We start from the raw sequence: 27,434 nt of genomic DNA on the forward strand, positions 1-27,434 counted from the left end.
CGTGTTCCTGTGCACCTTGATCTAGGTGAACTAGCTTTAGCTGGAAGGTTGGACCAGGTGATCTCTGGAGGTCCTTTCCAAGGACAGGCCGAGGGAGCTGGGGTTGTTCAGCCTACAGAAAACTCCAGGGGGGATCTTATAGCTGCCTTCCAATACCTAAAAGTATCCTACAGGAAGTCAGAAGAGGGACTTGTCATAACGATGTCTAGAGACAGGACAAGGGGGAATGGTTTTAAGCTGAAGGGAAGTAGGTTTAGACAGGCTTCTCCCAGGCAACCAGCACCAGAACAAGAGGACACAGTCTCAAGCTGCGCCAGGGGAAGTTTAGGCTGGCGGTGAGGAGAAAGTTCTTCACAGAGGGAGTTGTTAGCCATTGGAATGTGCTGGCCAGGGAGGTGGTGGAGTCACCATCCCTGGAGGTGTTCAAGAGGGGATTGGACGTGGCGCTTGGTGCCATGGTTTAGTAATCATGAGGTGTTGGGTGACAGGTTGGACCTGATGATCTTTGAGGTCTTTTCCAGCCGGGTTAGCTCTGCGTGCTGTGTTGTGCTCTCCACAGACATACCTTGCTATCAAACAGCGAGAGAGGCTTCACACTCTTCAAAGAAAACCTCATGACAGCATACAGGATAGTACATAACACAAACTGGTGTTCCACCAGCGGGTAGTGAATGTGTTTCTGCTCCAGGGCCAGCTCTACGATGGACACCGGTCCTTCCACCGACACCCAAGCGTCCTCCGTGTCTAACACAGGAGCCTGCATTTCGCTGATGCTAACATCGGCCTGCCAGAGCAACACAGAACAGTAAGCCCCCACAGAATGTCATTCCAGACTGGCTTTCTATGCAAAAGACACAGCTTGAACCAGATGTTCTCTGCACTGACATTAAAAAGAACATTCCCTGCTGTCCACAGATTCATTAGTCTGCTCTTGTGAGACCCCCACCTCGAACACTGCCCAGTTCTGGGATCCCCATTATGAGAAAGACATAGGACTGTTGGAGTGAGCGCAGGGCAGGGCTACAAGGATGATCCAAGGGCTTGGAGTACCTCTGCCATGAAGCTAGGCTGAGTGAACTAAGGTTGTTCAGCCTTGAGAAGAGAAGACTCCAGGGGGGACCTCAGAGCTGCCTTCCAATGCCTAAAGGGAACCTGCAGAAAAGCTGGAGAGGGACTTTTCATAAGGTTGTGTAGTAACAGAACAAGGGGGAATGGTTTTAAGCTGAAGGAGAGTAGGTTTAGACAGGATCTTAGCAAGAAGTCCTTCAAGTATGAAGGTGGTGAGACTCTGGAATGGATTGCCCAGGGGAGTTGTGAATGCCTCTTCCCTGGGGGTGTTCAGGGCTGGGTTGGACAGGACCTTAAGCAGCCAAGCCTAGTTGAGAGGCATCCTTGCCCACAGCTGGGAGGTTGGAGCAGATGATCTCTAAGGTCCCTCTGAACCTAAGCCATTCTGTGATTAGTCTTTGTCTGAACTGAATGGTACAAAATTATGTGTACATCACATTCTTTCAAGTTAAGTTGAAATCAACTGGTTTCTTTTGTACAGGGGAAATAAAAACTTACCTCTAGCAATGTTTGCAGAAGATCTGAACAGCAGCCAAGAAAAGCTGTCATTGCTGTGTCACCCATACCTACATCCTGTTAACACATAGCATTACTTAAATGGGCTTAGTTGGAATTGAAACAGGCTTTTGTTAGCTCTGAGCATTGGCAGTTGTTGACATAAACCACATCCTTAAGCACAATTTATTAACCTATTCTATTTAGAGGCAGACAAATACTCACTGAAGTGCAAGGAAAGAGTCAGAAATAAACGGGGGGGGGGGGGGGAAGAAGCTATAAAGCAAACTGAAGCCATTTACAATACTGTGTCTCTACAGAAAACTGAACTCCTCAAGCAGTCACTCCTAGTGAATTCCATTGCCTGAGCATATCAGTTATATTAAAAGACAAAAGTTTAAGCTAATGAAGTTATGCATGACAAACAGTCTATTGTCATGTTAAGAGTCTCAAGTCTACCTTCTAAAACATTCAGAGCTACACTCCTGTTCTAATTTGCTTTGCCAGAGCTTTGAGACTGTTTACAAAGGCCTGCAGTGAGAAGAGGAGGGGCAATGGTTTCAAACTAGAGATTTAGATTGGATGTTAGGAGCAAGTCCTTTACCATGGCAGGGGGATTGGAACTAGATGATCCTTGTGGTCCCTTCCAACCCTGATTTGATACTATGATACTATGAAAGTGGCAGGACAGTGGAACAGGTTGCCCAGGGAGGTGGTTGAGGCCTTATCCCCAGAAACATTCAAGGTCAGGTTAAACAGGGCTCTGGGCAACCTGATCTAGTTGAGGATGACCCTGCTTACTGTAGGAGGGGGTTTAAACCAGAGGTCCTTTTCAACCCAAACCACTCTGTGATTCTATGACAAAGGTTAATTGCCATTTCTTCAAATTCCTAACATTTTCTCTAGGGGTGCATTTTGATTTTTGTTTTTCCTTTGGCAACTTTCACCAACCAACCACAAACTAGTATTAAAATGAAGGCATTTTTCTGTCTGTCTTTCCATTTAGACAAAAGTAGCATTACTTGCCCGTCGGCACAGTCTGTCCTTTGGAGCTTTTCCAACCTGTTTTAAGTCAAAGAAGAAAACCCCCACACTCAGTTTCATGGCAATAAGCAGGAAACAGGCACAAACACTTTGTTTATTGTTTTCTAACTTAAAATTCTACACACACACACATCTATAGGCTCAAATTGTTTCACAAAGGCTTTTGAGTTAGCAATTGTAAGCTAATGCTTTGCATAAGTCTTCAGTACATGTCAGTGCTCATCACTTAAAGCTTCCTAGAGTTGATCATTCCACTGATGTGGTATTTTAAGATATGCATTCCTTCATCAAGTCCAAAACTCAGCTAACATGATAAACCCAATAAGCAGGGAGCTTCTGATGCTTAAATCAGAGATATTCCAAAGTTGGTATAAAAAAACCCAAAGCATTTAAAAACACTACCTGCACTTTCCAGTTAATGAGAAGCAGTTCAAAACAACTGTCACAACACAGCACTCACCTTGTCCATCAGATACGTAGCAGAGGAAAGCCTTTTTACTATGAATGTGTTCCACATCATCAGAGCAATACCTACAACAATTGCAAACTGGTGAACTCCAATAGAACAGAATAGGTTGGAAGAGACTTTTGAGATCGTGTCCAACCCATCATCCAATCCAACCTAATCAACTAACCCATGGCACCAAGCACCCCATCAAGTCTCCTCCTAAACACCCCCAATGATGGCAACTCCACCACCTCCCCAGACAGCCCATTCCAATGGCCAATCACGCTCTCTATAAAGAATTTCTTCCTAACATCCAGCCTAAACCTCCCCTGGCACAGCTTGAGACTGTGTCCTCTCATTCTGGTGTTGGCTGCCTGGGAGAAGAGACCAGCCTCCACCTGTCTACAACCTCCCTTCAGGTAGTTGTAGAGAGCAATAAGGTCTGCCCTGAGCCTCCTCTTCTCCAGGCTAAGCAACCCCAGCTCCCTCAGCCTCTCCTCATAGGGCTTGTGCTCCAAACCCCTCACCAACTTTCTTGCCCTTCTACGGAAAAGAGATCTTACAAGTGTGGTGTGAAAAGCCATGGGCTCTTTTAATGGTGGGAGAAGTTAAAAAGAGCTGGTGAATAAAACAAGAAGGGACTGCGAGTTTATCCTCACTGCCTTATACCTGGACTTCTGGTTTCAGATTTCTCAGGAGGAGACAGCACAGTCAGAAGCGCAATGAATCAGGATTTAGACTGGATATTAGGAAGAAATGCTTTACAGAGAGGGTGGTGAGACACTAGAACAGGTTGCCCTGGGAAGTTGTGGATGCCCTGTCCCCTGGAGGTGTTCAAGACCAAGTTGGATGAGGCTTTGAACAACCTGGTCTGGTGGAAGGTGTCCCTGCCCACAGCAGGACGGTTGGAACTAGATGATCTTCAAGGTCCCTTCCAACCCAAACCATTCTATGAATCAGTTACAATTGCTGTGTTATGCTGGTTGGGTGAAACACTGTAGGCACACAGAAACTCTGGAGGTACACATGAAGGTCTAAGCCTGGTGCTTTAGGTATGGAGTGTACCTTATCTGTACACAGGAATAGCCTACAGAAGGTAAGTGTCATCACATTCACTAGAGTACCAAGAAATGAAAGAGATGCATAAAGATGGATTGCAAGAAGCACAGGCTACTATTACAATAGCAATTACATACAAATAGAATTAATTCCTTTTTAGTTATATTGCATTTTAAATTTTATATTTCTTATTAAATGTATTTTTTTTTTAAATTATTAAATGAATTTAAATCCTATTCAAATACAAATTAACTACAAATCAGTTTCAAAGCAATTTTATGTTTCAAATGGTTTCGGTTTTCTGCATTAGCCAGCTCGTTTTCATGGAATCTCAGTTTCACCATGAACAGCAAAAGATCCTCCCCCTCTACTCAGCTCTGGTGAGACCCCACCTGGGGTACTGCCTCCAGTTCTGCAGCCCCTGTTACAAGAGGGATATGGAGGTGCTGGAAGGTGTCCAGAGAAGGGCCATGAGGATGATCAGAGGGCTGGAGCACCTCTCCTATGAGGACAGACTGAAGGAGTTGGGGCTGTTTCGTCTGGAGAAGAGAAGTCTCCGAGGTGACCTCATTGTGGCCTTCCAGTATCTGAAGGGGGCTACAAGAAGGCTGAGGAGTGACTTCTCAGGATCTCAGGTACTGGCAGGACTAGGGGGAATGGAATGAAGCTGGAGGTGGGGAGATTCAGGCTGGATATGAGGAGGAAGTTCTTCACTATGAGAGTGGTGAAGCCCTGGAATGGGTTGTCCAGGGAGGTGGTTGGGGCCCCGTCCCTGGAGGTGTTTAAGCCCAGGCTGGACGAGGCTCTGGCCAGCCTGATCTAGTGTGGGGTGTCCCTGGCCATGGCAGGGGGGTTGGAACTAGATGATCCTTGTGGTCCCTTCCAACCCTGACTGGTACTATGATACTTTTAGACAAGATGGTCATCACTACTACAAGACAAGATCATAGTACCATAGTATCATTCAGGGTTGGAAGGGACCACAAGGATCATCTAGTCATCACTACTACAAACAGCATGTATCTCTATGAGTTGGCAAGCAGTCACTTGCTCTGTTTGAACATTTCAAGTCTGTCTTACAGTTTCAACAAGGATAATTTTTAATAGCAGCTTCATACTCACCATGCTGAACGTGAGCATTACTGATGCATCTTAGATGATCTAATGACCTAACGAGAAAACACGCTTCCTTGTGGAAAACAAAAAAGAACAAGTTACTACGTTATTCAGAGCTTGGTTTAAATGTCAGATACTACTTCTTAAAGGGCCCAGGTAGATTGTTTCAAAGCTGCTCTTGTTTTGGCAGGTGTAAAACTTGCTGATACCGCAGTTTTCCCTGCAAACAGGCATGTGGGCAAAGCGTGTTTCAGCGATCAGGAAACACAATGTGGTTTCGGCAGTATTTTCAGAGCTTTGCTTTAGGGTATGTACTGCTAAGGTGCTCTGCTGAGATGTATCTCCACTGACTGCAGTTGTTTTCCAAACACAAAATCCACCTGTGCTGGACAGATTAATTTTTTCAACCCATTTCATGATGGTGGAGTTTGGTTTTTAATGATCCCCAAGGAACCTTCTAGGTTCTAAGGTGTTCATTTCCATTTTAAGATCATCTGAACTTAGGACAAACTTTTCCAACATTAGAGAAGCTCTAAGATAGCAGCAGTAAAAAGGGATTGATTTTTTCCCCTCTTCTATGACAATTCCCAGCAGTGACCAGGGGAATCTAAGAATATTCAAGACAACCTTCTTTTCCTCTTTAAATGGAATGGATTCTAATCCAAGCAATTTGGTGTTCTGTGATATGTTTTAGCATATCTAAGGCAGACAAAAAGTACTTCAACTGTTTTGTACTGGCACAAAACAGTCAAAACCCTTCATTTGAATCTGGGTTCCACACTTGTAGTTGTGAGGATCTGACAGCTTGACAAACACACAGGCCTATCTTTGTGAGGTGCCATCCAGCCTCAGGACCTGCACTCATTTCCTCAATTCTCAGGGCTTTAAGCTGGAAGAGGGGAGATTTAGAACAGACACTTGGAAGAAATTCTTTACAGTGAAGGTGGTGAGACACTGGAAGAGGTTGCCTGTGGAAGTTGTAGATGTCCCTTTCCCTAGAAGTGTCCAAGGCCAGGTTGGATGGGGCCCTGAGCAGCCTGGTCTAGTGGAAGGTGTCCCTGCCCGTGGCAGAGGGCTTGGAACTAGATGATCTTCAAGGTCCCTTCCAACCAGACCATTCTATGAATTCAATTTCTGCTTGCCATGTGTCACACAAAAATTGTAACCAGCATACTTCCAAAGTCAGGCTTCTCAGTGACAAGTTTTCATGGACTACTACAAGACTTGTGAAAGTGTTTCTGTTGAGTTGGTCTTAACCATTACCCCTTGCAAATGAAGTTCTTTTACCTCTGGGTCCTTATTCCACTGCACTACATATTCCCAACAGCAGTGAGCATGGAGCACATCCACTTCAAGACTACAGGGAAATTGCTGATATGCTAGTTGCAGCAGCTCTAGAAAAAGAAAGTCTGAAGTTACAAGACAGATGTCTTCCCACTGTTAATTTCTGCTACTTCACATAAAGTAGCAACTAAAACATCTCTGCAGATGTTTAGAATCAAACACAAATACATAAATAAGTAAATCCATGCCATTGTCTTACCTAGGATTGTTTCCAAGCCTGCAACTGCTTCTGCTTCCTCCAGAAAGATATTGGCATGCATTTCTGCAGCTTCTTCAGTGCTATCTGTAGTGTTTCTGTGCTGGGCCAAATTCAGTACAAGAGGACTGAAGCCTTGCTTGAAAACCCACTTTGCTACAGTGTCAGCAATACCTCCTAGGACATTAAAAAAGAAAAGAAGCATGAGGTATGGTCAATGCATCTCAGATTCATGGTTCACAACTGAAGAGAGACAAGTTTTAGCTGCTCCCATTCATTACTTAATTAGCCACTAGAAAGCTTCCTAATCAGCTCAGAGGTTTACATTAACACATCTAAGCACCGGGTTCTACACACTGGCCACAACAACCCCACAGGCTGGGGTCAGAGTGGCTGGAAAGCCAACAGGCAGAAAGTGATCTGGGGGTAATGGTTGATGGTAGCACGTAAGACCCTTAATGGGAAGGTTGTGAGTTCAAGCCTGCAGTGGGCAGTAGTGTCCTCCCTACTCTAGTGTCCTCCCTACTCTAGTCATGAGGTCTCTGGTGACAGGTTGGACTCGATCTTAGAGGTCTCTTCCAACCTTAGTGATACTGATACTAGGCTGAACATGAGCCAGCAGTGTGCCCAGGTGCCCAAGAAGGCCAATGGCATCCTGGCCTATATCAGGAACGGTGTGGCCAGCAGAAGCAGGGAGGTCATTCTGCCCCTGTACACTGCACTGGTTAGGCCACACCTTGAGTCCTGTGTCCAGTTCTGGGCCCCTCAGTTTAGGAAAGATGTTGAGCTGCTGGAACATGTCCAGAGAAAGGCAACAAAGCTGGGGAGGAGTTTGGAGCACAGCCCTATGAGGAGAGGCTGAGGGAGCTGGGGTTGCTTAGCCTGAAAAAGAGGAGGCTCAAGGGAGACCTTATTGCTCTCTACAACTACCTGAAGGGAGGTTGTAGCCAGGTGGGGGTTGGTCTCTTCTCCCAGGCAACCAGCACCGGAACAAGAGGACACAGTCTCAAGCTGTGCCAGAGGAGGTCTAGACTGGATGTTAGGAAAAAGTTCTTCATAGAAAGAGTGATTTGCCATTGGAATGTGCTGCCCAGGGAGGTGGTGGAGTCACCATCACTGGAGGTGTTCATGAAGAGACTGGATGGGGTGCTTGGTGCCATAGTTTAGTTGATTACATAGTGTTGGATGACAGGTTGGAGTCAAAAGGTCTTTTCCAACCTTGGTAATTCTATTCTATCCTACCTGGTTTGCATTGTCTTTTGGAGTAAGTGGGGAAACCAGCAGAACAGTACATCATTAAGTAGGTAAGGACAGCTCAGCAGTCTATCAGAAATGCAACCAACTATCTTTCCAAGAAAAAACCCCACCAAACAAGTACCTTTTCCAGCTTCAAGTAGCTTCTTCACCGACAGCCTGCCCAAAGGCTCACTCTGGAGTGATGAAATTCTTTTTGTCCCTTTGCTTGCTCTGCTGTGCAATAGTGTTTGAAGTATCAGGCAATCCTCTAACTGCTTCAGCAAAAGCTTCCAATATTCAGTATCAAGGGAAAGAGCTTCCCAGGACTCCGTGTCGGAACCTACAACTATTTGGGAAAACTAACAGAACACAGGAATTGCTTTAGGTTTATTCACTCAAGGTTAGCACAGTTTTGCTTTAAAGAAAGGCACACTATAAAAACTGAAGGCTGCATACCAAGAGCCTCTGTATTTTAAAGCATAATTTACTTCAAAGTATGTGCAGTAACTATTATGCAAAGATCAATTAATATCCCACACAGCTCACAAGGCACACAGGCTCTTGAAGCCTAAGGAGATAAGAAACCCAGAAAGGTTTTCCAATCCCATTGTTTCAGTTCAGATTAAGTTGACAAGTGGGTCAGAATTCCTTCCAAAACATTTCATTCTAAATCTTCCAGTAGCTACACCTTCCCCACATATCTGATTAATTCACCTACACCTCCCTATGGGTCATGCACACAGAAACACTGCATCACACCACACTGCACTTCTGGGCAGTCTTTTGATAATTCTCCTGTTTATCAGCAAAGGCTTTGCCAGGAAGCCCAAGCAGCTTTCCAATAGGCTGCACATCTGATATTTAGCTTCATTCACCATGACAGCAAACAGCAGAGTTCTCAGAAGCCTGGCCATTAGCACAACCTGGCTTTAAGCCAAAGGATAGTAAGGGAAGGAAGGGGGTGGGGGGAGGAGAAAAAAATGGGAAAGATAAATGGCTTTATGGAAGGGAAGTTTTGAGGTAAATAAAGCTATTGCTTTTTTTCCCTTCTTCTTTTAAGAGCAGAAGAGTAGAAAATGTGACAGAGAGCAGCATATGGGTAAGGCACATGTTGCAACATCCCAACATTCCTAGCTGGGCAGCACTGACAATTTTAATCATAGTATCATAGTATCAGTCAGGGTTGGAAGGGACCACAAGGATCATCTAGTTCCAACCCTCCTGCCATGGGCAGGGACACCCCACACTAGGTCAGGCTGGCCAGAACCTCATCCAGCCTAGTGATGGTGCCCCAACCACCTCCCTGGATTTTAATCTACAGGAGCACAATAGTTAAGACGAATTCATAAAAATACTAAACACTTCCTGGAAATCTACTTATAAGTTGTAAGGCAGCCTAATTACAAGGCTTAGCATCACCTAAACCCCACCTAACTTGCTAAGCAGTGAAAAACACACATCTGCTTAGGGCTAGTTAGGACCAGAATAACTTTTTCTGTCTTGAACTGTAGCTTTGTTAAAAGACACTTCTTACCAAGAGGTGGGCACAAGCCAACCTCATGAGGTTCAACAAGAGCAAGTGCAGGGTCCTGCATCTGGGTCGAGGCAATCCCAGGCACAAATACAGGCTGGGCAGTGACTGGCTGGAAAGTAGCCCTGAGGAGAGAGACTTGGGGTGCTGGTGGACAAAAAGCTCAACATGAGCTCTCAATGTGCTCTTGCAGCCCGCAAAGCCAATCAGATCCTGGGCTGCATCAGGAGAAGTGTGGCCAGCAGGTCAAGGGAGGTGATTCTTCCCCTCTGCTCAGCTCTGGTGAGACTCCACCTGCAGTACTGCATCCAGTTCTGGAGCCCCAAGAGGGATGTGGAGGTGCTGGAAGGTGTCCAGAGAAGGACCATGAGGATGATCAGAGGTCTGGAGCACCTCTCCTATGAGGACAGACTGAAGGAGTTGGGGCTGTTCAGTCTGCAGAAGAGAAGGCTCCGAGGTGACCTCATTGTGGCCTTCCAGTATCTGAAGGGGGCCTACAGGAAGGCTGGGGAAGGACTTCTCAGGATCTCAGGTAGTGATAGCACTAGGGGGGATGGAATGAAGCTGGAGGTGGGGAGATTCAGGCTAGATGTGAGGAGGAGGTTCTTCATCATGAGAGTGGTGAAGCCCTGGAATGGGTTGTCCAGGGAGGTGGTTGAGGCCCCGTCCCTGGGGGTGTTTAAGCCCAGGCTGGATGAGGCTCTGGGCAGCCTGATCTAGTGTGGGGTGTCCCTGCCCATGGCAGGGGGGTTGGAACTAGATGATCCTTGTGGTCCCTTCCAACCCTGACTGATACTATGATACTAAGAATACTAAACACCTTAAGAAAGCATAGTAACAGAAATGCTAAGAAAATTCACCAGGATTTGTAAGAAAACTTAGGAAAAAATTCAAATTCACTACTCTGCTAAACCAGATTTTATCATTCTGAGCTCAGTGGACTCCTCAAATCTGTGAAAACTGTGCAAGCTTCAAGTTTGACAACATCAGGAGAAAAGCTCAACTGCACAGCTCCCCTCATGTGTTTAAAGATGTTCAAACAACTCTGATCTCTCATTCATTCACCTCAGCATATAATTTTCCAGCTCAAACACAAATGTTCAAGCTTTGCAGGACAGGGATGCTTGTGCCACTGTTAGAACAACACCAAATGAATGCTGAGGATGTTGATTCTGTGACAAGGACAGCAAATTGCATGGAACTGATGTACATAAAATAGTAAATGGAATAGAAGGGGGAAGTCCAGGCTGACCTACCTTTTTCTCTGTCACGCTGTCAATTATCTGTGCAGTTACAGAATGCCCAACGTGAGCAGACAGCAAGGCAGCTGCGTTGTTTTCGGACTGAACACAAGCCGTTCGCATCTGCTGCCACCAGGGGGAAACGGACTGAGTGTCCCAGGACTCATCGATGGCAACTGCAGGGAAAGTGAGAGCAGGAAACACAACCTGGGTCATCGGGTGTGTTAGCACCAGGAAAGAAGCCCCCAGCCCCAAAAGCAGCACTTATTAGTACTGCTTATCTTAGGAGCCATTTCCAATTACTTGACATTATTTTTTCCTAGCTAGGGGCCATACAATTTCTAGTTTATAACTCAATGTTAAAATGAAGAGCAGCAAGGGAATGACCCATTCTCCAAGGTTGAGGTGTAGGAAACAGGCCACAGATCAAGTAGCAAAGCCTGTTGAACACTTACTAGACTAAGACATATTACAACATGACACTGGACTATGCAGACAGATGCTTTTGTGATTTGAAGATGCCACACGATCACTGCAGCCAAACTGACTCTCCTCAGGATACCTCACGTTCAGCAGAACTCATTTATTCAGGCAGCAGCAGTAGCTTACTCATGATTCCAGTTTCAAGCTGATAATGGTGCCCTATGGTGAACTAGACATAGAATCATAGAGGTCTTTTCCAGCCAAAACAATTCTAAGATCACCAAATCCAACCATCAACCTAACACCACCACCACGGCAATCAAACCATGTCCCAAAGTGCCATGTCCACATTTCTTGAACACCTCCCAAGGATAGTGACTCCACCACCTCCTTGGGCAATCTATTTCAATGCCTGACCAGTCTTTCAGTAATGATTTCCCCCCCCCCCCCCCAATATCCAATCTAAACCTCCCCTGGCACAATTTCAGGCCATTTCTTCGCATTCTATTTATTACCTGACACAAGGGAGAAGAGCCTGACCCCCACTGCACTCCAACCTCCTTTCAGGGAGTTGCAGAGAGAACTGAGGTCTCCCCTCAGCCTCCTCTTCTCCAGACTAAAACCATGTAACAAAATATCTCAGCAGTGTGCCAAAAGACAAAGGAAGCAGCTCCATCACCCACCACCTGGAAGGTTACTGTAAAGGCAGAGCTGGCAACTTTGGTCACTCACTCAGTGACCAAAGGTCACTCAGGTATGAAAGCCATCCTGGCACAGACATGCCCACAACAGCTCCGTATGAGGTAAGATAATTGGTATTTATTCACCACACAACTTACCCCAAGTAAGGGCAAGCTGACCTCACAGAGTGCTCTTTCAAGCTAGAGAGATGTGCAATATAGAAATGATGCTACAAGAAGGTCTCAAGGAGCTCAAGCAACTCAAAGGACTTCTGAGAGCCAGTCAGCACAAGGGAAAGGGGCAGGCCTCCCCCTTGTAGTTTTAGTTCACAGTATCACAGTATCACTTAGGTTGGAAAGGACCTCGAGGATTATCAAGTCCAACCTATCAACACAGACCCCATGACTAGACCATGGCACCAAGTGCCACGTCCAATCTCCCCTTGAACACCTCCAAGGTCGATGACTCAACCACCTCCCTGGGCAACCCATTCCAATGACGAATGACTCGCTCGGTGAAGAACTTTCTCCTCACCTCGAGTCTAAACCTCCCCTGGCGCAGCTTGAGACTGTGTCCTCTTGTTCTGGTGCTGGTTGCCTGGGAGAAGAGACCAACCCCTTCCTGGCTACAACCACCTTTCAGGTAGTTGTAGAGGGCAATGAGGTCACCCCTGAGCCTCCTCTTCTCCAGGCTAAACAATCCCAGCTCCCTCAGCCTCTCCTCACAGGGCTTGTGTTCAAGGCCTCTCCCCAGCCTTGTTGCCCTTCTCTGGACACGCTCAAGTGTTTCGATGTCCTTCTTAAACTGAGGGGCCCAGAACTGGACACAGTACTCAAGGTGCAGCCTAACCAAAGCAGAGTACAGGGGCACTATGACCTCCCTGCTCCTGCTGGCCACACTATTCCTAATGCAGGCCAGGATGCTATTGGCCCTCCTGGCCACCTGAGCACACTGCTGGCTCATATTCAGGTGGCTGTCGATCAGCACACCCAGGTTCCTCTCTGTTTGGGAGCTCTCCAGCCACTCTGACCCCAGCCTGTAGCTCTGCATAGGATTGCCGTAGCCAAAGTGCAGCACTCGGCACTTGGACTTGTTGAATGCCATCCCATTGGACTCTGCCCATCTGTCCAGTCAGTCGAGGTCCCTCTGCAGAGCCTTTCTACTCTCTAACTGACTAACATCTGCCCCTAACTTTGTGTCATCTGCAAACTTGCTGATGACTGACTCTACCCCTTCATCCAGATCATCAACGAATATGTTGAAGAGGACAGGGCCCAGCACTGATCCCTGGGGGACACCACTGGTGACTGGCCTCCAGCTGGATGTGGCACCGTTCACGACCACTCTCTGGGCCCGGCCCTCCAGCCAGTTCCTAACCCAGCACAGAGTGTAATGGTCCAATCCACGGGCTGACAGCTTAGCCATCACTTTGCTGTGGGGGATGGTGTCAAAGGCCTTGCTATAGTCCAGGTAGTTAGTTCAACAGGCAGCATATGGCTCTGTTACATAGTTTGTGAAGGGAGAAAGAGCTCTCAATTAATCACACAGGCTAGTCAGTACTACATTTCCAATCACCATTCCTATCAGTTGTGTTTACATATTCCAACTGTGCATTTCACCTTTCATCTTGCTCAGAAGTGACAGCATCGTGTGAAGGCAACTGACACAATCTGGTTTGTCTAGAATATCTTTTTCCTTGGAAAGCCATAAATTGAGGAGGAGTGACTGTAAAAAAAAACATAACATTAAAAATAAATTAAAGAACATGGAATTAAAGCAGTAGAATGTAACTGTAACACTGCAATACACCCAGTGCAAACACTTTAAAATCAAACAAATTTTGCTCTGTGGAGCAGAAACCCAACAAGGCTTCGGGGGGTAACATTAACATAGAAAGTGAAAAGGATGTTGCATAAGGCATCCTATGACAGACTTTGAAATGAAACAATGCAATCTGTGTCATTCATTTAGAAAGACCACTTAGACAACACCTCCTTTTGAAGGCACAGCCAGCCAATACTGGCATGCTAGCAATCTCAACTGGCTGAACGTAGGTAATTGTTAACAATGCAGCTGAAAAAAATCTTAACACAGGCAAGTGATACTGAAATACAGATTTCCATCCCACCATTAGGTAGGTGATGGAAGAAAAACAGTAAAAGATTAAAGTTACAAGCAGATGAAAGGTAAAGATGGTGGTCACAGTATCACAGTATCACAAAGGTTGGAAAGGACCTCGAGGATCATCGAGTCCAACCTATCAACACAGACCCCATGACTAGACCATGGCACCAAGTGTCACATCCAATCCCCTCTTGAACACCTCCAGGGATGGTGACTCCACCACCTCCCTGGGCAGCACATTCCAATGGGCAATCATTCTCTCTGTATAGAACTTCTTCCTAACATCCAACCTAAACCTCCCCTGGCACAGCTTGAGACTGTGTCCCCTTGTTCTGGTGCTGGCTGCCTGGGAGAAGAGGCCAACCCCTTCCCAGCTACAACCCCCCTTCAGGTAGTTGTAGAGGACAATGAGGTCACCCCTGAGCCTCCTCTTCTCCAGGCTAAACAATCCCAGCTCCCTCAGCCTCTCCTCACAGGGCTTGTGTTCAAGGCCTCTCCCCAGCCTTATTGCCCTTCTCTGGACACGCTCAAGTGTTTCGATGTCCTTCTTAAACTGAGGGGCCCAGAACTGGACACAGGACTCAAGGTGCGGCCTAACCAAAGCAGAGTACAGGGGCACTATGACCTCCCTGCTCCTGCTGGCCACACTATTCCTAACGCAGGCCAGGATGCCACTGGCCCTCTTGGCCACCTGGGCACACTGCTGGCTCATACTCAGGTGGCTGTCGATCAGCACCCCCAGGTCCCCCTCTGTTTGGGAGCTCTCAGCCCCTCCAACCCCAGCCTATAGCTCTGCATGGGATTGCCGTAGCCAAAGTGCAGCGCTCGGCACTTGGACTTGTTAAATGCCATCCCACTGGATGGTCTACACTGATGGATTGGTCTGAACACTACTAGTGGCCCTCAAAAATCTACTTTTAAATCTCCTTACTTGCCTGCAGAAAAGGAATTATAGCAAATGTAGCAGTACTTGAAATTGACTACTTGTAACTTTTGCTTCTTTGGAGAAAAATAATCCTCAGGAAAATTTTGTTAACCTTTGTCGACTCAAGTGCACACTCTAGACATTCCCACTAGAATATCCACATTTTCTGCTGGAAGATTTTCTTCTTTTTTCCTTTTTTTTTTTAAATCTTAATCTTCTACTTCTCTTTAGAGTGGGAAACATAAATATGAGCCCCTGAAGAACTGAGTGTGGGGGTATTTGAACACAGTCTGAACACAGCACTAATGCAACACTCAGGGTTTCTCCTTTCAATGTCTTGTTTTCAAAATACTGCAAGTTTTTAAGTACAAAATAAATACCTTACCAACAAGATTTGAGGGCTAAAACCTGCTGCTTCCAATGCATGACACATTTCCTCCGTGGAACTCTCCCCACACAAACATTTCCAGAAGAAAAAGCTGCCTGAAGCAAAGATTGGTTGACATTAGGAGTGACATCTAAACCCACAGCTTCTCTTCTTAAACTTACATGAAAGATCATCTATCAATAGGTCCTGCTCTGTGCAACACAAAGGATTAAGTTACATCCAGCATACACTGATGGTTTACCCTCATCCAGCATGCACTGATGGTTTAGCCTTGGTAGGGAAGGTTCATTACAAAGGACACAGTGTTTCTGTCACTGCAGGAGTCACATAGAAAATGGATTTATAACAAAACAAAGGTTATTGTACTACATGAATGTCCTGGTTTTAACTGGTTTGGATACAGTTTCAACTGTATGAATGTCCTGGTTTCAATTTTCTTCCTGTTAGCTGCTACAGTGCTGTGTTTTGGATTTAGGATGAGAACAATGTTGATAACACGCAGACGTTTCAGTTGTTGCCAAGCAGCGTTTGCATTAAGTCAAGGACTCTTCAGCTTCTCACACCACCCCACCAGCAAGTAGATGGGGGGCACAAGAAGCTGGAAGAAGACACAGCCAGGACAGCTGAGCCAAACTGGGCAAAGGAATACTCTATACCATATGACATCGTGCCCAGTGTATAAGCCAGTAGGAAAGCTGGCTGGAGGGTGCTGCTCAGGAACTGGCTGCGCATCTTGTCGGTGAGTGGTAAGCAACTGCATCGTGTATCACTTGGTTCTTATAGTCTAAGTCTTTTATCTTTGGTATTATTTTCCCTTTCTTTCCTGTCCCATTAAACTTGCTCTATCACAACACAGGAATTTTACTCCCCCCCACTTCATCCCCCTCCAATTCTCTCCCTGATCCCAGTGAGGAGGGGAGAGGGAAGAGAAAGCAAGCATGTGGTGTCTAAGCTTCCTGCCAGGTGAAACCACAAAACTGGATTACATATTTCATTCCATTCAAAGAATGGCTTGAAGCAATGGACAAGTTTCTGCATGGAGTACCTCAGAGTTATGGGTGTACATATCTCTTACCTAAAGCCACATATTCTCCATCTTCCATGTTTTTCACATTAATGACATCCTTTTCGTATTCCAGATATTCCAAGAAGGTTTTCACAGACAGTATGTCATCCTTCCCATCAGCAAACTGAACAGCAGCTTGGCTGTTTCCTTTCTTGTAGTTCTCCAGCAACGCTTCAAGCCTGTGAAAATCTTTTTCTTCCAGACGAAGCAGTTTAGCCAAGTCCTTAAAAAGCAAAGGCCAAGAGGAAACAAAACAATTCCACCTCACAAGACTACTGCAATCAGATGTTTTACAAACCATAGGAAAAGCTAAAAGAGAAGTCAGAGGAGTCAAAATATTTCATTTTGAGTATTACAAATGCCTTTGAAGAGGATCACAATGATTGAACAATCTCAACACTAGATATTAACAGAGGTCAAATGAAAACCACATCTAGCACCATTTTGAAGGACTTCAGCAGTTACATTTCCCATATTTAGCTGCTGCCCATAGAGTAACAATCCCTCATCAAGCAAACAAGCCCATAGAGCACCACTCCATATGGCTTTTATAAGTGGGGAAGCAGTTTTACAAATGCTACCAAAAGCAAGCCAAATTATGATGCTGCACAAGCAAGTATCAGAAACTAATTGCTACTGGTCCCAAAATAGCCCTGCAAACTGAACAGAATTAATAACCAGGAGATCCTGGCTGTATTTTCACATCTGCTTCAACTCTGTGACTGCTGAAGAATATCAGGTAGATGATTACCAGGCATTTGTAGAGGAGTAGAAAAAAAATGGTATTGTAGAACAATTACTTCATTAAAAGTTCCAGGCCACAAAACCAGGAAACTTGCCTACCAACTTATTTTCTCTGAGACCTTGAAAACTTATTTTTATGGTTAAATGATCACTCAATTCTGTAAGACAGCTGAGTTTTGAATATACTCACATTATCTGAGGATGGAGCACCTTTGTGTATGCTCTGAGAATTCAGTTTGCTAACCAGCTCATAAAGATGTAACAGCTTTAACTTGTTTGCACAGAACTGCAGCAGTCCTTCATCCACATACTCAAGCTCTGAGGAGAAATAAAACTGCATTTGAAATGAAGATTCAGCCTGGAATACTGAAACAAACCTCACAGCAGCATTAAACTCTTTCCTTATTGGCACTGGAAAAACTTAGGTGCCTCAGTGTAATTTTTTGAGGCACTGCTGCTTGGAATGATCACATTTAATTCACAGCAGTATAAAACAAGAACTATTTTTACAAGGAGTGCTAGAGAAAGATATGAGGAGCTTTTTTTAAATGAAGGAGGTTGACAATGTTGAACTGACAAAGACAATTCTCTGGAGGCTTTCAAAACCCACCTCAAGGTGTTCCTGTGCAACCTGATCTAGGCAAATCTGCGTTAGCAGAGGGCTTGGACCTCCCTTTTAACCCAAACCATTCTATGATGCTATGCTAGTGATTTAGAATGCCAGACCAAAAGGAGAGAACTGGATGTATGAAGCTCTCACTCTATGTAATTCAAGAAAACCATTAAAAAAAACCAACAACAACAAGCACAAAACAAAACCAACCAACCAAAACTAGTACAAGTGAAAGAAAGATTTCCTCTCAAGGCTTTGAAGCTCTGAAAATATGCTGTCATGTTCCCACTGAGGCAAGACAAGGAACACAGCCTTTCTATCAACAAATATTTCATTTAGGACTCACACACAACAGTGTCAGGGAGTTCTTGACTCAGCTTGCTAAAGCCTCATCTTCTAACAAACTGAAGTGAACCTAGTGGCATCCACATGCTTCTCCACTCTATTCCTCAGTACTCAGCTGGGTCTCCAAAACAACAGGCACTTCAAGCACAAAGGTTCTAGTTCCAAGAAAAACCAAGTGTGTAATTTCAAAGAAACTGACTTGCAGACTTCCAGCAACAAAATGTGGGAGGGGTAATGACACTTCCTGACATTGGCTCTGAAATCTCTAGTAAAACATATGAAATAGAACCTTTGTGGAGTTTACCAAGAAGAGATACCAGGCATCTGGCCAGAGCCCAGACCCTCAGTGATAAAGATTTTGGGATTCCAGTAGAGTCAAAGTCACAGATCTGAAGTACCACATCCTTACTGCCTTCCTTAGGGAGAGATAAACTAAAACATAGAATAGAATAAACCAGGTTGGAAGAGACCTTCAAGATCATCATGTCCAACCCATCAACCAATCCAACACCACCTAAACAACTAAACCATGGCACCAAGCACCCCATCAAGTCTCCTCCTGAACACCTCCAATGATGGTGACTCCACCACCTCCTTGGGCAGCCCATTCCAATGGGCAATCACTCTCTCTGTATAGAACTTCTTCCTAACATCCAACCTAAACCTCCCCTGGCGCAGCCTCAAACTGTGTCCTCTTGTTCTGGTACTGGCTGCCTGGGAGAAGAGACCAACATCCACCTGTCTACAACCTCCCTTCAGATAGTTGTAGAGAGCAATAAGGTCACTTCTGAGCCTCCTCTTCTCCAGGCTAAGCAACCCCAGCTCCCTCAGTCTCTCCTCACAGGGCTTGTCTTCCAAGCCCCTCACCAACTTTGTTACCCTTCTCTGGACTCGTTCCAGCATGCCAACATCCTTCCTAAATTGAGGGGCCCAGAACTGGACACAGCACTCAAGGTGTGGCCTAACCAGTACAGTGTACATCTACAAGCAAAGGACTGAAAACTTCTTTTTGATGGGAGCTTTTACTGGACAGTAGTACCCAGGGGTACCTGTTGGGTGGGTGGGGTATTTTGTTTTGGGGGATTTTTGGGTATTTTGGGGTTTTTTTGGGTATTTTTGCCTTTTTTAAAGCATAATTACAAATCACTAGCCACACAGCAAATGTATCAAAGCATCCTTACCAGCAAGCATTTTGCAGTCTGCATTGACAATACATACATGTGGAGCAACGTCCTGCGATACCTAGCAGCAAAACTAAGCCCATCCAGCCTGGTCTCCCTCCAGATCAGAAGAGTTTTACAGCACTGCAGATAAAAGTGCAGATGTTTCTCCCTATTTTCCAACTAAGTAGCCACCTACCCTGTTTTTTTAAGTCATCCATTAATGTCTGAGTGATGCTTGTGAGAGATGAAAGTGGCACGCGTTCACTTGCCAAAATACTTTCCAGAGCCTGTTAAGCAGAGGTTCAACAGAATTAAACATGTAAGCAGGTAAGGTAAGCCAACAGCAGCACAACTTTGACAATGATTTCTTCAGAGCCTGTCACACATACTTGTGACATATTGATCCTACAGAAAGCTCTGCTCTCTTTTTATTACTTGGACTTGTGTCTTGAGAGATGCCTTGAGAAAATCACAAGCCAAAATTAAATCCAGTCAGTGCACTGCAATAAACCAACAAACAAAACCCCACAACACATACCCAACCAAGACAAAACAGCTGAAATATTTGCTTCCAATAACTCTAGAAAAAGTAATGCTTGGAAAGATTTAAAGTTCAGGTTTAAAAAAGGGATTGAAGCTCAAGGAGGGTAGATTTAGACCACACCTTAGAAAAATCCTTTAGTGAGTGGGGTGAGACATTGGAACAGGATGCTCGAGTTGCTCATGGATGTCCCCTCCCTGGAGGTGTTCAAGACCAAGTTGGATGAGGTTTTGAGCAACCTGGTCTAGTGGAAGGTATCCCTGCCTATGGCAGGGGCACTGGAACTAGATAATTGATCTTCAAGGTTCCTTCCAACCCAAACCATTCTATGAATAAAAACCATTTAACACTCTCATCACAATGTTAAAGTATACTGGCTTCTAAATATTCACCTGTTTCTTTGTAGCAGGGTACTTGATATCAAGTATTAATTCCTTTGCTTCAGCTTCAATCAAGTCTGCAATAAAAAAGAGGCAGGCAATCATGACTTCAATGCCTGTTTCTCAAATGCATTCTGAAAAGCAAATCAACATGCACCACAACTAAGTTCTACACAGATGAAGGCTCTATTACAAAAGTTGTCAAAATAAACTTCAGGAAACTGAAATAAAAGTAACAATTCAGTGGCATCTCTTAACCAAAATGTTTTTATAAGAAATACATATTACTTAAGGGAAAAAGGATACCTAGAGTCAAATGCTGAACTCCAGTATACACAATTAACCAGGTTGGAAAAGACCTTTGAGATCACCAAGTCCAACCTATCATCCAACACTATCTAATCAACTAAACCGTGGCGCTCCTCCAGTCTCTCTTTAAATACTTCTAGTGGTGGTGACTCTACCACCCCCCTGGGCAGCACATTCCAATGGCCAATCGCTCTTTCTGTGAAGAATCTCTTCCCAACATCCAGCCTAAACCTCCCCTGGCACAGCTTGAGACTGTGTCCTCTTGTTCTGTCATAGGTTGCCTATGAGAAGAGACCAACCTCTACCCTAAAAAGTCCCTCCCCAGCTTTCTCGTAGCCCCCTTCAGATACGGGAAGGCTGCAATAAGGTCTCCTCAGAGACCTTCTCTTCTCCAGACTGAATAGTCCAAACTCCCTCAGTCTGTCCTCACAGGAGAGCAGCTCCAGCCCTCTGCCTATCCTCGTGGCCCTTCTCCAGACACATTCCAGCACCTCCAGATCCTTCCTGTAACAGCAGCTCCAGAACTGGACACAGTACTCCAGGTGGGGTCTCACCAGAGCGGAGTAGAAGGGGAGAATCACCTCCCTTGCCCTGCTGGCTATGCTTTTCTTGATGCAGCCCAGGATCTGATTGGCTTTCTGGGCTGCAAGTGCACACTGCTGGCTCCTGTTGAGCTTCTCATCCACCAGTACCCCCGACTCCTTTTCTTCAGGGCTGCTCTCAAGCCAGTTGCTGCCCAGCCTATATTGGTGCTTGGGATTGCCCCGAACCAGATGCAGGACCTTGCATTTGGTCTTGTTGAACCTCATGAGGTTGGCTTGGGCCCAGCCCTCCAGCCTGTCAAGGTCCCACTGGATGGCCTCCCTTCCCTCTATCTTAAGAAATTATACAGGTGAACCCACCTGGATTTGAGGTTTTAGCTTTGAGTAAAGCGTTTAATTTCTTCACCAGATGCATATCCTTTGCTCGTTCGCTCTTTTTATCACTGAAGAGAAACAATTTCAATTTCATGAGTGTAGAGAACTCAAGTGAATGATTCAGGATAGAAAAACAACCCTACAACCACAATATTTATGCTACTCTGAGGTAACAACACATTAAGAAAAATAACCATAATGCACACAAAGGAATGAAACTATTACCAGAGCGCTACTCAGCTGGAGAAGGAACACCAGAATTGCTCTCTCTAAACAAAATATTGTTTTAAGAAAACAACCATAAGTTAATTTGGTTATGCAGAGCATAGCAAATCCTTACCTCAGGGCTAAATGGAAAGGTACATGGACAGTTTTTACATTTCCAGAGACTGGATCAACAAGGCATATCTGGTAAGTCTGAGGCTGCCATCCCTGACTGGTCACGTTGTTCAGACCCATTATTTTATAACCAGGATACAGCAACCTGAAACAAACAAACCAACCAACCACACAGCCTTTACAGCAAAGAAGCAGCAACTTAGCAACCTTCCCTTCCCACACACTGAATAGAAAGAGGACCAATTTTATAAAGCTAAGATTTAACAGCTGCTAAATATGTTTAGCAAGTAAGACTTCAGAGTGGTGAAACGTGACAGAGTATCCTTCTTTAGAGCAAGAAGCTGCAGTCAGTAGAAACACTATGGGCAATACAAGAAGTGCCTGCCAGCACTCCTCATTGGCACCATATAACACTTTATTGCAGCAGCACAGCCAACATGCCTACCTACTGCTTCTTACCTACAGTATTTCCCCACATTGAAGGCTCCAACCCGAGGGCCTTGCTGTGTGCTCCACACTTCCAGAATGCCTCTCCTCGGAGCATAGATCACAAGGAACTGAGCTACTCTGCTTGGCCCCTGTGCATTTCCAAAAGGAGAAAAATCCATCTTCTCAGCTTCCCTCTCATTGAGGTCCTCTACAGTCTGTATCCAGCCAACTTCTGCATCACGGTACCCTGTGGAAGGGGAGAGAGAACTTCATTTGCATAGGGAAATTGATACATCAGCACACATCACCATCCACTTAGGTATTTTTCCAGCAACAAGCTGTCTTATTCTTTGTTTCAGTCTGTGCACCTCTGGCCAAAAGTCAAACTCCTGTAAAGAACTGAGGTCCATGAACTTAGAGCAAGGCCCATCAGAGGACTCCTCAAAATCAAATGCAGCTTTCTGCTTGTTCTGGAGAGGAACAAACTCTTCTGGGAGAAGCAACAGAAAGCAAATAAGCAAAACCCATTGGCTCTGTACTCCAGCCATTACACTAAGGCAAAAGCTTCTCAGAGAAGAATCTCTAAGGAAGTGTCCAGATTTGTCACAATTTATATCAACTATTTAAGGAAGAAAATCTACATGCCCTATTAAGTAGCATGTGTAAGTTTTCATTCATGTATTTTCATCATCAAAATGCATTTTCTAACAACTCAATAAAGATACTCATCACCTTTCTCTCTCTGGGTTAGGCAAATACTTTGCCTCATAAAACCTTTGTAAACAAGAGAGGCAGAGCTGCCCTAATGGCATCACTGAGCTATGTGATGGTTTAGTGAGTATAAACAAAGACTAACATATAAAACAAGTCTGTTATAAACTCAGTTATATTGAAAAGGCTGAAAAGTCTTCACAACTCAGTGAGAAATAAACTCTATTATCTTGAAAAGGCTGAAAAGTCTTCACAACTCAGTGAGAAATAAACTCTATTATATTGAAAAGGCTGAAAAGTCTTCACAACTCAGTGAGAAATAAACTCTATTATATTGAAAAGGCTGAAAAGTCTTCACAACTCAGTGAGAAAAGGTATGATCCAAAACACTCAATTCAACACAAAGGTTTGAGTAAAAGAGGGGAAAAAACAAGAAGATATTTCATACCTCACAGCCTCACTGGGGGAAAGCTGGCAAATTGGAAATGTGCACCTGAGTATCAAGCAAAGCTTGGGACTCTAAAAGTACTTCCTAAATAACATGAAGTTCTCAGTAATTAAGATAAAAAACACCCAAGAAGCTTCAAAATCAGAGGAGAAAAAAGCACAGGGGAAACAATTACTGTAGCTGTTACACTGTTAAAATGCCTCTGAAATAGCATGGCCACTAATCTTCTGAATTGGTAGTGTAGGACAGAGAAAGACAACAGCTGGAGATTTTCTACCTGTTCTTAAGATGTCTCCAGCCCCCCCATAAAAAACTGCACCATTTTAATTCTGTAGAGGAGACAAGTGGTGTAACTGCAGGTATAAGCTATTTCAGAGCTTAACTTCTGTATTACTTCACAAAAAGCCCTCAGACACTGAGCACTCCCTTCTTGTGCAGTCACCATGAGGCAATGAGAAGCTATCTGCTTACTGATTATTTTTACACTCCTGTTTACTTTCTCAGCAGAATTAAGAAGATACTTAGAACTTATCAAGAGAAAGAATCTTGAAGTACAGAATCATAGGATGGCTTAGGTAGGAAGGGACCTGCTGGGTGATGGTAGGATGAACATGAGCCTGCAGTGTGGCCAGGTGGCCAGGAGGGCCAATGGCATCCTGGCCTGCATCAAGAACAGTGTGGCCAGCAGGAGCAGAGAGGTCATTCTGCCCCTGTACACTGCACTGGTTAGGCCACACCTCGAGTACTGTGTCCTCTTCTGGGCCCCTCAGTTTAGGAAGGAGGTTGACTTGCTGGAACGAGTCCAGAGAAGGGCAACAAAGTTGGTGAGGGGCTTGAAACACAAGCCCTATGAGGAGAGGCTGAGGGAGCTGGGGTTGCTTAGCCTGGGGAAGAGGAGACTCAGGGGTGACCTTATTGCTGTCTACAACTACCTGAAGGGAGGTTGTAGACAGGCAGAGGTTGGTCTCTTCTCCCAGGCAACCAGCACCAGAACAAGGGGACACAGTCTCAAGCTGCACCAGGGGAAGTTTAGGCTCGAGGTGAAAGTTCTTCACCGAGTGAGTCGTTTGTCATTGGAATGTGCTGCCCAGGGAGGTGGTGGAGTCACCATCCCTGGAGGTGTTCAAGAGTGGATTGGATGTGGCACTTTGTCCCATGAGGTCATGAGATCTGTGGTGACAGGTTGGACTTGGTGATCTTTGAGGTCTCTTTCAACCTTTGTGATACTGTGATACTGTAACAACCCTTTTACAGTGAAAGTGGTGAGACACTGGAACAGGTTGGGGATGCCCCCTCCCTGGAAGTGTTCAAGGCCAGGCTGGATGAAGCCTTGAGAGATCTGGTCAAGTGGAAGGTGCCCCTGCCCATGGCAGCGTGGTTGGAACTAGATGATCTTTAAGGTTCCCTCTAACCTAAACCAGCCCATGAATTTATGAATCTATGAACAATATGCTTATGGATTTCATATTACATCTGTCTTTTGCTTGTAACACCACCACATCATAAATAATGGGAAAAAACACTTGGAATTCTAACTCTGAACACAAGCAGCCCTGGTTTTTGGAGGAACATTATTTGCTATACTAACATACGCTTCCTGTACCTTTCCACATGCGAACTGCAAGTCCTCTTGTAACATCCAGTAGAATAACTCTCCCAAAGTCATCTGTTACTGCAGCCAATGTGTTACAAGGAGACAAACATATTCTTTCACCGTGGCGACGGGAATCTGGAAGTCCAAACCTAAAGGTAATAACAATAAGAGTCAAGCAGAAACACCAGGTGCCTATTTTGCTTCAAACATACTCAATGAAGTATCTTGTAAGAACTACTCTTGAACATGTCCAGAGAAGGGCAATGAGGCTGGGTAGAGGCCTCGAGCACAAGCCCTGTGAGAAGAGGCTGAGGGAGTTGGGATTGTATAGCCTGGAGAAGAGGAGGCTCAGGGGAGACCTTATTGCTGTCTACAACTACCTGAAGGGTGGGTGTAGCCATGTGGGGATTGGTCTCTTCTCCCAGGCAACCAGCACCAGAACAAGAGGGCACAGTCTCAAGCTGTGCCAGTGGAAGTTTAGGCTCGAGGTGAGGAGAAAGTTCTTCACAGAGAGAGTTGTTAGCCATTGGAATGTGCTGACTAGGGAGGTGGTGGAGTCACCACCCCTGGAGGTGTTCAAGAGGGGACTGGACGTGGCACTTGATGCCATGGTCTAGTAGTCATGAGGTGTTGGGTGACAGGTTGGATTTGATGATCTTTGAGGTCTTTCCCAACCTTGTTGATTCTATGATTCTTTTTTTTAAGGCAATGAAAGTATAGATAACACTACAAGAAAAATTATGAATCAAGTTTTTGTGCTGTCTGTGACAGGTCTATGAGATCTCCCAAAGTCCTTTTTAAGGCCCAAATTCAGAAACTAGGATAAGCAATTGCCTCCTCAGGCATTGTTAGGAAAAGATCTTGAGCAGTGGTTTATTTTACAAGCCCTGTCTTAGTGCCAAATAGTGTTGAGAATACTTAAAAGAGTCAGGAATAACAATCAAGAATCAATTTAGTCTATCAGCTTTCTGGATAACCTTAGGCTACAACCTGTTGCTCCCATTCTCCTAACTCCACAATCAATAGGGCACAGCACGCCACCTGATTTTGATGAGGAGCTTTAAACTACTGAAAGCAGCAAGCACCTCCTGCAGCTTCTTTGAAGCACTTCAGTGATAAACTTCAGGACTGATTCTTGTGTACTTACGCTGTCATTCAACTGTGCACACTGCTCTTTTACAGCAACAGTCAACCTACACACTGCAAGTAGAAGAGCTGAGTAATTTTTGGTCCAAAAGGATAACCTGAAATTAAACCGAGCTTAAAACAAAGGACCTGCAAACTGTCATTGCTGCTTCAAGTCAACAAAAACCAAACACATTCATCTATTACACACCTTTCAAAATAATTCTAATATAATTAAAAACACAAGAGACTGAAAGCAATTGAGGCAGCATAGAAAACTTACCTCACTGCCAACGGGGTTGCAGGTTCAACTTTTGGCTTCTGTTTTTGGGTAGGCTCTTCTTCATGTTTACTCTTCCAACCAAGCCAGCCACTTGCAACAGAAAAACACATTAGGAGAATCATACCAATGGTCCTAAAAAATTCTTCCAGTTGTAATGCAGCTAGTACAACAAAAATAATATCATTTCCTTTCTTATTTTATTACCTGGCAGCATTAAATAATGCTGAAGTCAGTTTACTTGCAACTGCTAAGGCGACATGAGACAACAGTGGCTGTGAGCTACCCTGAAAGAAAGGAATAAAGACTTTAGACAGTCAAGAAATAGTCAGCTGTGAGCCACTCTGAAATGAAGGGGAAAAAGTGCACAGAAAGCCAAGAAATAGTTCTTACACTGAACTCAACTGCAGAATAGTTTTTCAGGCCTCCTATGGACTTTCAGCTCAGAAAGCATAGCTTTAAGACTCTGCAAAATTTAATTCATTGCCCCCAGAAAAGCCATTTTGATATTTCTCTACCATTTAAAAGTCCTCCTGCAAGTCACTGGCAGCTCTGCATGTCTGTCTGCAACAGAAGTTAAAAAAAACCCTGTGTATGACTTATCATGGAGAGAGAGCTGGTGATGTGGCTTTGGAAGCCTTGTAAATATCAGTGTCAGCATTTTTTTCATGAACATATTGGAAAGGCAAGTAGAAAACCAAAATTCTGATCCTAAGCATGTTCAACTTTGGATCCTGCTAAGGACAGCACAAACATAGGGTCTGAATGTACAAGACACAGAGCTCCAACACCATCCTTTCCTGTCAATACAAAAGACAACTCAAGTGTGCTACAGGCATCACTAAGCATAGGGGGCAGTTTTTATCTACAGTTAGTAGTTCCTCAACACAATATACTCAGGCCATGAGTGCACAAGATCAAAAGCCAAAGGCCTCCAAAAAAAATCTCTAAGAAGCATGTTTGGACAATGTCAACATCACTTAACATCTTTAACAGTTTAACATCTTTATTGATGATCTGGATGAGGGCATTGAGTCTATCATCAGTAAATTTGCTGATGACACCGAGCTGGGGGCAGGAGTTGATCTGCTGGAGGGTAGAGAGGCTCTGC

The 27,434-nt window shown here is 44.8% G+C and overlaps 1 protein-coding gene across 3 annotated transcripts in view; it reads right to left on the reverse strand.

Moving 5' to 3' along the window:
• The window catches only part of RAB3GAP2 (RAB3 GTPase activating non-catalytic protein subunit 2), a 50,481-nt gene that overhangs the window by 4,486 nt on the left and 18,561 nt on the right, over nucleotides 1-27,434 (reverse strand). For all 3 annotated transcript variants that reach the window (XM_068153510.1, XM_068153509.1, XM_068153511.1), the window contains 21 exons: nucleotides 26,531-26,610; nucleotides 26,327-26,416; nucleotides 24,928-25,067; nucleotides 22,196-22,412; nucleotides 21,738-21,881; nucleotides 21,383-21,465; nucleotides 20,184-20,248; nucleotides 19,447-19,537; nucleotides 17,320-17,447; nucleotides 16,395-16,608; nucleotides 15,317-15,414; nucleotides 13,502-13,607; nucleotides 10,794-10,954; nucleotides 8,149-8,365; nucleotides 6,774-6,947; nucleotides 6,518-6,624; nucleotides 5,237-5,303; nucleotides 3,068-3,138; nucleotides 2,590-2,625; nucleotides 1,567-1,641; nucleotides 566-784 (listed from right to left, as the gene is read on the reverse strand). In XM_068153510.1, coding sequence (XP_068009611.1) covers nucleotides 566-784; nucleotides 1,567-1,641; nucleotides 2,590-2,625; nucleotides 3,068-3,138; nucleotides 5,237-5,303; nucleotides 6,518-6,624; nucleotides 6,774-6,947; nucleotides 8,149-8,365; nucleotides 10,794-10,954; nucleotides 13,502-13,607; nucleotides 15,317-15,414; nucleotides 16,395-16,608; nucleotides 17,320-17,447; nucleotides 19,447-19,537; nucleotides 20,184-20,248; nucleotides 21,383-21,465; nucleotides 21,738-21,881; nucleotides 22,196-22,412; nucleotides 24,928-25,067; nucleotides 26,327-26,416; nucleotides 26,531-26,610 — 2,583 coding nt within the window. The remainder of the gene's footprint in view (nucleotides 1-565; nucleotides 785-1,566; nucleotides 1,642-2,589; nucleotides 2,626-3,067; nucleotides 3,139-5,236; nucleotides 5,304-6,517; nucleotides 6,625-6,773; nucleotides 6,948-8,148; nucleotides 8,366-10,793; nucleotides 10,955-13,501; nucleotides 13,608-15,316; nucleotides 15,415-16,394; nucleotides 16,609-17,319; nucleotides 17,448-19,446; nucleotides 19,538-20,183; nucleotides 20,249-21,382; nucleotides 21,466-21,737; nucleotides 21,882-22,195; nucleotides 22,413-24,927; nucleotides 25,068-26,326; nucleotides 26,417-26,530; nucleotides 26,611-27,434) is intronic.

The sequence above is a fragment of the Melanerpes formicivorus genome, unplaced genomic scaffold (assembly GCF_026170545.1).
Source record: "Melanerpes formicivorus ecotype bairdi unplaced genomic scaffold, bMelFor1.0.p_v2 SCAF_26, whole genome shotgun sequence".
NCBI lineage: Eukaryota > Metazoa > Chordata > Aves > Piciformes > Picidae > Melanerpes > Melanerpes formicivorus.